The sequence below is a fragment of the Pavona decussata genome, unplaced genomic scaffold (assembly GCF_977016875.1).
Source record: "Pavona decussata unplaced genomic scaffold, jaPavDecu1.1 SCAFFOLD_169, whole genome shotgun sequence".
NCBI classification, from domain to species: Eukaryota; Metazoa; Cnidaria; class Anthozoa; order Scleractinia; family Agariciidae; genus Pavona; species Pavona decussata.
In genome coordinates, this window is record NW_028145580.1 from 1,248,052 (window position 1) to 1,259,112 (window position 11,061).

General features: G+C 40.0%; 1 protein-coding gene across 9 annotated transcripts in view; it reads left to right on the forward strand.

Moving 5' to 3' along the window:
• The window catches only part of LOC146464116 (soluble guanylate cyclase 88E-like), a 29,826-nt gene extending 20,212 nt beyond the window's left edge, over nucleotides 1–9,614 (forward strand). For 8 of the 9 annotated variants that reach the window (XM_085083721.1, XM_085083726.1, XM_085083722.1 and 5 more), the window contains 9 exons: nucleotides 515–1,333; nucleotides 4,290–4,681; nucleotides 5,130–5,259; nucleotides 5,366–5,512; nucleotides 6,383–6,529; nucleotides 7,358–7,517; nucleotides 8,132–8,241; nucleotides 8,460–8,549; nucleotides 9,333–9,614. In XM_085083721.1, the coding sequence (XP_084939847.1) occupies nucleotides 542–1,333; nucleotides 4,290–4,681; nucleotides 5,130–5,259; nucleotides 5,366–5,512; nucleotides 6,383–6,529; nucleotides 7,358–7,517; nucleotides 8,132–8,241; nucleotides 8,460–8,549; nucleotides 9,333–9,413 (2,049 nt within the window). In that variant the 5' untranslated portion in view covers nucleotides 515–541 and the 3' untranslated portion in view covers nucleotides 9,414–9,614. Of the gene's footprint in view, nucleotides 1–44; nucleotides 1,334–4,289; nucleotides 4,682–5,129; nucleotides 5,260–5,365; nucleotides 5,513–6,382; nucleotides 6,530–7,357; nucleotides 7,518–8,131; nucleotides 8,242–8,459; nucleotides 8,550–9,332 lie in introns of those variants that run through there. The other variant, XM_085083725.1, reaches the window with a different exon arrangement.
• The last annotated feature ends 1,447 nt before the right edge of the window (nucleotides 9,615–11,061 follow it).

Here is an 11,061-nt window from a genome sequence, read left to right on the forward strand (position 1 = left end):
AGCACGCACTCGTGTAATTGCTGTGAAATTCCATCAAAAACTGACGAATATACGGTAACCACTAGTGAGGCATTATCTCAGAGTGTCTTTTACATTTCCATTTTAATATTTTTCACGGATATGATACGAAGATTATCGAACGACTGACAACTCTTATCAACTCCTACGTCACATAAATGTAACCTAATGAACCGTATACATTCATAAGGCACTCGACCCTCGACCAAAAGAAAGGCTTTTAAAGCACTTGCTAAATCGCGTTTCTTATCTTATCTTTTTCTTCTCGTGGGGCCTGTGGCGATTTCTTTCGCCTTGGTGTGCGAGCATTTATGCATGTCTTTCAGACATATTCTCAAATATTCGTTTTTTGTCAAACTGCTGTAAATGAACGACCAGCTGTTGACATTGTTCTGCGGACTGCGAGAATCAGACAGCGTGTTTTAAAGAGGCTGTTTATACTGATTGATTTATGCTAATCAGCGTTCACGTCTTTTGTGTCATTTTTTGCTTGCAGCCGAAGATGAGGATCAAGTAAAACATTATGTATGGCATGCTACTGGAGAGTGTGGAACACTTCTTAAAGGAAAAATACGGCGAAAAGACCTGGAATTTGATTCGCCTTCGAGCAGGCGTCAAGAACCATGTATTTGTCACGCATGAGTGTTATCCGGATAACCTCATCTTGGACATCGCTCGTGCGGCTGCCGAGGTTATTGGAAAACAAGCGAAGATGACCCCAGATGATTTTATTCAGTTCTTTGGAGCTTGCTTCGTGAAATTTTTCAGCAATTACGGATATGATAATATCATAAAAGTCAGCGGGAGATACTTCAGAGACTTTTTGAGCGGGATTGATAACTTACATGAGCACATGCGTTTTGCGTACCCGAAGCTTATGTCACCATCCTTTTATTGTGCTGAAGAGACATCATCTGGATTAGTACTGCACTACAAATCCAGACGGCGCGGATACCTACAATACGTTATAGGGCAAGTTATGGAGGTGGCAAGGACATTTTACGGTATAGCACTTGAGATGAAAGTGCTTGAGAGTTTCAGCTCGGAATCTGGCTGCCATGTTATTTACCGGCTTAACTTCGATAACTCAGCTTTTAAACCTCTTATCCCGGACATGCTGTCCGTTCGGGAAAGACGGGATTTATCTTGTGAAAAGTTCTTCCAGATTATGCCTTTCAGTTTTGTCGTATCGGCAAACATGAGGATAAATAAGATGGGCGATGCGCTCCTGTCGACGCTAGGAAACGTAATTGGGAGCCGTGTGGACGACGTGTTTTCCTTGAGACGGCCACGGCGCGAATTCTCTTGGGAAAATGTAAGTGATTATTTCTTCTCTTTACAGAAATGAATCATTTGTGTGCCGATAGACTTGATGCACAGTAGATAATCCTTATAAATGGGTTTCGCTTTAATTTGTCTTCAATAGAAAACGCGTAATTTTAAAACATGCTTGACAGTTCACAGGGAAAGAGCAATGCAAGAACGAGAAAGTCATGTTTTGGTGCTTTTTGTTCAATCATTGGTTGAAACTGCAAGGAAAAAAAAAAAAACACCTTTTGCGTGCAGGGTTCTACAAAAATTAGCATATTCCTCTCGTTTACCTTTACTCGGTATTTTTTTTGTCAGTTATTGCTAAAAAAAAGATTAAACTCATATGGGGGCGTTCTAAAAAGGTGGCAGACTGTTTATTTTATGTTGGTTGTTGTACAGCAGTGTAAATCCATTTTTCCAGCCTGCCGCTTGTTTAATCATTCGTATTTCTTTTAGTTGTCAGTTATTGCCCGTGTTTAATAGTTTCGTGCGCCAAACATGACGTCTAAGTGCCATTCGAAAGTTAAACAGCTGATACGACCGGCGCTGGCAGAAAAAGGGGCGAAATATAGTGTAAGTCCTTTTTCAAAATTTTTTAACCAACTAATTGATTTTCGGGTGAGTAAAACATCTGATATTCCAAACGTTATGTGATTATAGTTTCTCGCCTAAGGCCAAGCGGCGATGAAAGCGCAGAGCTTATCACTCCAAACACACGTGCCATCCTTCATGTTGTACATACGGCTTGTAAACTCGTATGTTAACCGTCAATGCCAAGGTTATGAGGTGGATAGAACCGAATGAACATGCATGAAAATTACTATTGAAAAGTGGTTCTAGTTAGTTTACATCTGAGTGCTTCCATAACTTGAAGGGGTTGAAAAGTGTAGCCGGGCGCGTGCTCAAAGCGTGTGAATCTATCATCATATATTTGGAACTGACTTGAAGTTCTACTTGATAAGGTGCATAGTTTTCAAGGGCGAAACTTACCGCAAATCTTTATTCAAAAGCTTCGCAAAATCTTGGCAAGGTAAATATCAAACATACCAAGGACTCAGCGTTGTCAACATTTGGATGGCATTAGGAAATATGAATTCTAAAATATTTAAATGAGTAGTTGAATAAATAACAGACAACTCTTCTCAACCAAATACAATGTTACAAGTAGCATAACTCAATTCGCAGTGTTAGTTTGGTCAGTTTTGTCATATAATAAACTTCTTATAAACTCGCTTTCTTGGGACCGAACTAGCGAATATTAGCCCTTGGTCGTTTCTGCACGGACCTCGCTTCGCGTGCTCGGTCCACCGACTCTCTCAACTAAGCCAATTTTTTTCCGGTGCGGCCCTCACACTCGATCAGTGGGAAGAAGAGGAAGATGAGAAAAAAAAAAAGGAAAGAAATTCGTCATACGGACGAGCATCCAAGGGAAGATGGGGTTGCGCGGTCAGTGGCTTACTAGTACAGCGTATCCGGCGGTGATCATGAACTGCTTCAAAGGAATTTCATATCAAGAAGTTTGGACCATTCTTTCAAGAAATACTGTCAGCTTTCAATAGGATTTCTAATTTTCACCATGTTTGCCATTTTTCACATAAATTTCAGGATCCTACAGGTCAGGGGTTAACTTAAGAAGAGGGTGATTGAGTTTATTTTTTAGCAGACTGCCATATGACAGTCAATATAGTTTGTGTGTAGCTGTAACCCAAGCAACCAAAATTATCATGCAGGCAGGCTTTAGCTGGTTGACAATCATTTTCGGTGACTTCTTTTAAAAGCATGAAAATTATTCCAAGCATTCTTTTCATAATGGAAGTTAAAAAATTTCTTCCCAGGTTTATACAGGTCCTGGTAACACTGGTGAAAGTTAGGCCATAGTTTGTCAAGGGATTGGTTATGAGCTGAAACCATATCAAAGCGGCAGACAATTAATTAAACTTCAAAAGCGTTAGCCAGAGATAGTGAAATTTATGTTGGAAACAGCCGAGTATAATCTTTGTTTCAGCGAAAACGTTTTTATCGGCCAGCCGTCCCTCCAACGTATTTCCAACATATTGCCGTTTGTACACCAGTAGTCTCAAAAACGTGAACAAGAACATGAAACAAAGACGTGCATCGGTTTTCATGACCAGTGGCCTCCCTCCCCCTGGGGGTATTTATTTCCAGGATTCGTGGAAATAAGATCCACCACGATGGGATTAGATCTGTTTCGTTCAAATTTTTATTAAACTGCTACCTCTTCCATATACCTCTGTATCTACATACTGTGATATGTTGGCAGAAAAAGGAAAAGATGTTTATCGTGTATTTTGCGGACGAAAACCTCGCATGGAATATGGCTTGTTATAAATAAAGTTCATGGGCAAGCTTTGATCCTTTCCAAGACTGAAAGTCCAAATATTTCTTCGCGTTGTAATTTACCCAGGTAGTTTCTGACAAGCAATCCTTTTCAATACTTAGTGTTAGTATACTTTTCAGTTCACAGTTTTATGTACTACAACGAGATTTTCCCTAGCCTTTCGTATACTGGGAGATTAAAAAAGCGCCCCTTTAATTGGGAGTGGTGCCCAGTGCAGCTTACTACTACTACATCCGGGCAGCAGGTTAAATTGCCCTCTTTGCAGTGATTGACATTGAACTAGAATATTAACACGTTTAAAACAAAGGAATGATTAAAAAAATGAATGAGGATTGTTGTAGCTGGAGTATATGCTCAATTATAGCCCATCGTCTCTTGTGATAACTTATAGAATGTTTTCACATGACGTCACGGCGGCCATGCTGGTGTCCCAAAACAAAGAAATGGCGGCCATGTTGGTGTCCCAAACTAAACCTCTGGGAATTGATCTCTATTTTTATGCAAATACTTTCTTTTGTTCCAGTAAACCAATATGGCCAGTAGTTAGGTGAATGAAAACGCTCTATTAAACAGCCAATTTGGAAACCTTTTTTCTTTTCAGATCAAAACTTGGAATGTCATCTGTGAGTTAGTTGCAAAGCTACCCAGCATGAAGAATCATCGCCATTCAAAGCCTCTAAGGCCTACAAAATCGATGGAATTTCTTTCGTCTCTATCGCGAGTACCAGAGCTGAGTCCATTCGAAGAAACGCCCAAAACGAACTGTCACATTCTAGCGATTGTTGATGAAATTGGACTTCAAAAGAACAATGCTGTGCTTCATAAGTCTGCGCTTAGGAGAAACAGTGATACACAAGGTGCAAGAAATGGCATTTTGCTGCCAAGTTTGCATGGAAAAGATTACACAGACAAAATTGTGAAGCATTTACATTTGAAAGGACACGTGAAATATCTGAAGAAAAATGACATGGTGCTCTTCATCTGCTCACCAATGTAAGTAGTATGAGACATTAAATAAAGCAATTTACTTTATAAATTCATAAATCAGGATCAATCATTCCCCCGTCTCTTAATCCCACTTACCACTGATAACTTTTGTCCCGTCCCGTGATTGATATCCCGCGCCAGTCGGAATCCACACTTCAATCCCGCTTGGGCATGGTGCGAATTTGGTGATCGCTTGATATATATATACTGGTTCTGATTCCCGGCATATATTACAATACTATCCCGTGACTCGACTAAAAAAGAGAGTACATCTTGCTTCTTATCATGGGATTTCATCCCGTATCCCGCGCTTAAAATTGATAGTTCCTAAATTCTCCATTGTCTCAGCTCATCAGTGGTTCTTAAACCATTGTTTCATGGCAGTGAGACTTGAATTCCAGTTTACTCCCTTCCATATTGTGGACTATCGGTGTATCTTTATTCATGTTTATAGGATAGCAGGTTTAGATGAAATGGCTCGCACCGGAATGTACATGAGTGATTTAGGAATGTATGATTCATCACAAGAAATGGTTCTTTCTGGCATCCAGCCCCTGCCACAACTCGAGTATGCTCGTGATCAGGTATGCGGCTTATGACTAACTATACACTTTGAATCGTGTCATGACCGAGAATTCGTGCAAGAAATTATCATCCTGATAGTCAAATGTCTCTCATTATTTCTCACAGCTTTTGGACCGAGGAAAGACTTTGGAGGAAAGCTTGGAGAAACTGGAACAAGAAAGACAAAGGAGCGAGCAGTTGCTGTATCGCATGATGCCAAAAGCTGTTGCTGATCGACTAAGGGACGGACAGAAAGCTATTGAAACCTGTGAGGTATTCTGAATGCTTTGTTTGTAAGTAACTTTCAGTTAATGGACTTATTTTGTTGTCCGATGGTCGACTTTGGGTTCGGAAGTTCTCATACCTCTGCTTGCGTTTAAGGTCAGAAATTTTAAAAGTTGGTCTCACGTTGTCGACTCTTGACCGAGATATAAATCGCGACTATAGGACTGCTTATTGTTACTTTTCATCAGGAATTAAGACTGACGAAGGCTGGCAGAAAGTAGTCGAACTGAACTTGTTTTTATACAAAGAACCCCTGAGTATGACGGAGCATTTGAGCGACTAATTTGTTTCTTTCTATTATAGGCTGTCAGCTCATAGCTTCTAGTACAGTATTTGCCCATCATTAAATAATTTCAACTAATTCTTCTTTCTATGAAAAAGATTATCTCAATTGTTTGGAAAATCAAGCTCTTGTACATCATCCCTATGATACGCTCGACAGACCAGCGCCTTTGTACTCAATAGCACGTAAATTTCAGTCTCTTCAATTCTCGAATTGCTCTTTAGTTGAACTCTAAACAGGCGTGGATTCAGAAAAAAAAATGCGAGCGCCGAAGGCGCGAGGTTCTAGAGGGGTCCGGATATGCTACCTCGGGTATTTTTTTAATTTTAACTCCCAAAAGTGCCATTTCCTGGATTTTAAAGTCACCCTGACAGGCATTTTCTAAAAATATTGGTTTATTGTAAAAAATTCTGACCATTTCCCATAAAATGGTAGAAACCAGTCTGGATTCGTCGCTGCAGTATGGAAAATGTTGTCTGTTGACGAGACATCATTGCCGCATGGAGCATAAGGAAAAGAAAAATGTTCGGCCCTGTTTATGCAGTGTTAGTTACCGTTTTTGTATTCTTTTTCAGCATTTTGATAGCGTCACCATTATGTTCAGTTATTTGGAGGACTTTGATAGTATCTGCGCCAGAATTTCACCCATGGACGTCGTTACCCTAGTTAACAAAATGTTTTTGACTTTTGACAGACTGAGCGAAAAACACGGCGTTTACAAGGTAAACAGTTTTGAGTTTTGTAGTAACAGTAAGAAATTTATAATCAGGTATTTTACATACATGCATATGTTTATTACGCTCCCTGAAAAAATGCACCCCTTAGTAACTAGAATGTTTACAGAACCCTATTTTTTTTCTTCGTGTAACTGTCGAGATCATACGCTCGAACTGCGACCACTTGGCTTGTAATGACAAGCGCCAAACTTGCTACAGCAGTTTTGACGCTCTCCCCAGGTTTCGCTCTTCATTACAAACCAAGTGGCCGAAGTCCAAGCATAAGATCTCAACAATCACACGGGAAAATAAAGGACTGTAAACAGTCCATCAGTAACAAGAACTTGAAACAATAGAAAGACAGTCAAAATCGTCTCCAATTTGCATTTGATTGAATCTGATAAATTCTATTGTCTTAGTTCATTCACGTCCATTATCTATCTATCATCCTGCGAAATCGCGGCCCGATCCGTGAATTACGGTCTTGTCGGCTAAAATCAGGAGATATTCGGCAAGATTGAGCAGGATAATTTTCCTATTTTTCAACACATTGATAACACAGCAGTTTTATTGCATAAAAGCTGAAGATTGCCATTATTTCCCCGACACACGAAACTTACGTATATCGCAGGATATCTGCTGACTACGAACGACGAATATTCAGTGCACCATGACCATATTTGGTCAGTGTTACGATGTGTTGAATATAAATAAGTTGTGGTTGCTTACGTGCAGTTGCAAGTCACAAGCTAAAGCTTACCTCGCTTTTACTATTTCCCTAATTTAATTTGAACAATGAAGTCAGTCATCATATTAGAGTTGGCTTTTTCTCAGTTTGAGACCCTAGGAGACGCTCAGTATATGGTGGTCAACGGCATACCGGTGAGGAAGGACCAGCATGTCGAGCCTGTTGCTGCAATGGCGCTGGATATTCTGCAGATTGTGAACGAACTGAAAGATCCCTGTTCAGGGGAGCCATTGACAGTCACCATAGGTAGGCCGAAAGAAACGTGTCGTTCATGGGAAATGCGTGTAATAACATTTTGCGTTAACAATACGTTCTTGGGTCTTTCTTGATGAAAATTACCAAAGAAACAAAGAAAAGACAGGGAACAAAACATCGTAAAAGGGGAAATTCTCATTCTGTAAAACGAAGTTTCTCTTAACAAAGCCAGCTGTTTGGGTGTTAAACACATTTTCCCCACACCTGAGGGGTGTTCACGGAACAGGGAGTGAGGGGGGTCGAGGTATCCTCATTTTAAAATGTGATAGTGATTACGTTGATTACGTTAATAGTGTGTTAGTGATTACGTTGTGATAGTGATAGTGATGATGTGTGATGTGATGTGATAGTGATTACGTTGATGAATGAACTACTGGGTTACATATTTGTCTTGGCTTGTTATGTTAAGGAATTTATGGCTCCCTAATTAAAGAGCACTAGTTGTTGCTAGTTGTCGCAAACGTTCACAGAGGGGTAGTGTTTTGTTGTGCTTAAAACTATGCTCCGATACAAACTTTCACGTGTTGCCTAGCGATGACACAGATTTAAGACGATGGCGTTGAATCAGATGTATCCTTCATTTTTGATTGTTTGTTTGATTCTAGGAATGCACCTGGGTCCAGTAGCTGCAGGACTTGTCGGCGAGAAGATGCCGCAGTATTGTTTGTTTGGCGACAGCGTGAACATCGCTGCAAGACTCAGAACAACGTGTTTGGTAGGTGTCAGAAAACACATCTTGTACAGCATCGTGATAATAAACAGTGCCACAGGAGAGTACTACTTTGTAGCTTTCATTTGTATTGCCACTCTTTCGTATATTGCTTTCACAGACTCAAAAGTTTTAAAAAAAGAAAAGGTACCTTAGGCTGGTATAAAGTTCCTTATATCGTGGCTCATAATCATGTTGTATTGTAACATCACTTCTTTACGCAGCCCATGAGAATTCATATCAGCGAAAGTTGCAACGAGCACTTAAAAGGAACAGAATTCGAAACAGAATTTCGTGGACTTATAGAACTTAAGGTATGTCTTCATTTTTCGGGGAAGTATACGTAGTCATTATCATCCACTGTACCGAAACATGGCGACTGGTCAGATTTCCCATAATTCTTGGCGTATGATAACCCTAAAAGCGCTCATAAAAACGCGCAGAAAAGTTATAAAAACTTCAACACTAACATACACAATGTTGTTAGCACAGGAACGAACTTCGCCAAAAACAGGGCTTTCTATGTACCTGTTGGCTGTGTTAGGTTCGCAGGGTATTGTGGTAAATCTACAGCTACCATCTTTTTCCGTACCGGGTCACGTTGGATTGGCCACTTTTGTAGTAGAAACCTACTGACTTTGGCACAAGTTTTTTTAAACCAGTGTCCATTTTTCTTTCTGAAACCGGCACGGCTGGCGTGTATCACGGTAGGTTACGGTAGGTTGTATGCAAATTTCAACTTGAATTATGAGCGAGTCATAATCAGAAATTTGTTCTACAGTTTCTACTTGGCTTACCTGACACTAGGATTCATTTGATTCAAGCGAGCAACAGAAAGTGACCAAACCGCATGTCACTTTGAATGCAATTCCCATGTAGAAAACTGGGCCCGAGGATGTAACATCAGTTTATTAAACTTAGCGAGCGCTAATCGAGAACCAGAATGTAGCCATGTCGATTTATTTCTTTGAATTCATTATTCATTGGGGTTGAAAATGAAGTCGTGTATGTTTTAGACAAACTGTGGTTTGTAAACCGACCATAATGAAACAAGTTTTAGACTCACTAAACAAATATAACATTTTTTCTTTTTATAGGGAAGAGGAATAACACGAACATATTGGCTGACGGGAAGAAAAGCTGAAACTCCAACTGAAGCCTCGACACGTGACAGCTGACAGCTAGTCACGTGCTATCTGCAAGTTCTAGAGTTTTAGCTACAGCAGGAAATCCGGTGGTTTGCCTCAGTTGAGGCCTGAATAAATGGTACAACAACACTGCTTATTACAGTTGTCAGTGGCAACTACATCATTCGGCGACCTATATACCATTTTGCCTGGTTTGCATGCCTTATGAATAAAACATTGTTTGTCCTCGGGCTCAATAGTCTAGACTCTTTGCAGGTCTCACTCACCTGTCTCGATCTCTTATTGCTATATCTGGCTGGGTTGTGCTGGAAGCTTCGGGGCATTGCCAAAAAACAACAACAACAACAACAAAAGAAAAAAAATAGCGGACCTGTCTTTTCAAATTATTTATTTTAAAATTTTAATTCTCTCTTGTCTTACTTTTATTTCGGGTGATGGTAATTTATGATGATAAATAAGACAAAGGAAAATCAAAATCAAACCGACAAGAAGTAACATCAAACTACAACCGTATATATCTGTGATACAAGGCCTGTTATGCCTCACTGTCTTACCAGGCTTTGTGGATCAACCTAGCAGCACTGCAGGTACTTTTGAGATGTGCATTCACCCTATTCCAAATTGGTTTCCATCTAAATATTCTTTTGTTTGCATTGAAATTAGACCTTCTTGCCTCGTTCAAGGTAGTATCAGATTCTTTTGAGTTTTTAGCTTAAGAGCGACGTAAGAAGGAACAATTTGAATACCAACGATGGAATATTAAAATGGTAGCCATTTTGGAATACTGTCTATTTACACGCATATGTGTTTTTAAGCCGCTACTAGTTGGATTAGAAAAAAATTTAAAAACAGAGGAAATTGGGACGAGAAGCGGCCAAGGGAGACAGCAAAAGGAAGGTCCTCCTTCATTCCTGGCCAGGCCCTATTTGTTTGCCAATCCAATCAAGTTGTCAAATATCATATCAACCCCACCCCCTCCCCCTGAAACAGAACCAAAACAAGACTTGCTATGGTCAAACCATATAATTAAACAGTTATCTAAACAGTTGAAATCTTAGTCAACATAATATTGAACTGACTGAATTGTATGTCCACCAAATTCCAGCTCCTGAGAGAGGTTTGTACTATCTGCTCTGCTTGTTTTGCATTGGTTCGTCCATCGTGTACCGAAACCTTTATTGTGGGATTTGTGAGGTCATTGGCGAGGAAAAGAATCACCGAACCTCGTTGCCAGGGTCTCTCCTCTTCACGGGAACGAGGATAAGAATCACCTGACTTATATAACCCACTTTAAAAATGAGTGATGGCCTGGGTCGAGAGTAACTGCCCAAGCGATTGTGGGATTTTGTTTGGGGGGACGCTGAATGCGATGATAATAGCCAACGTCCCCCAAGACCTTCACACAATCGCTTGGGCTGCTTGTCTCGACCCAGGCTATCACTCTTTTTCAAAGTGGGCTATTCCGTTTGTTTATTTAAGTATCCTAGCAGTTTATTATGTACAATTTGTATAAAGGAGGTGTATAAATAAATAAAAAAGGCGTATTTTTTTTATTATTAAGGCGCACATCTAGTGTTTACGGGTAAATCTTTTAAATTTAGTGTATATTGCAAATAGGCACGGCCATTAAAGAGACCTAATCAGTCCTCAACTACCTTTGATAAAACATTGTGAATAG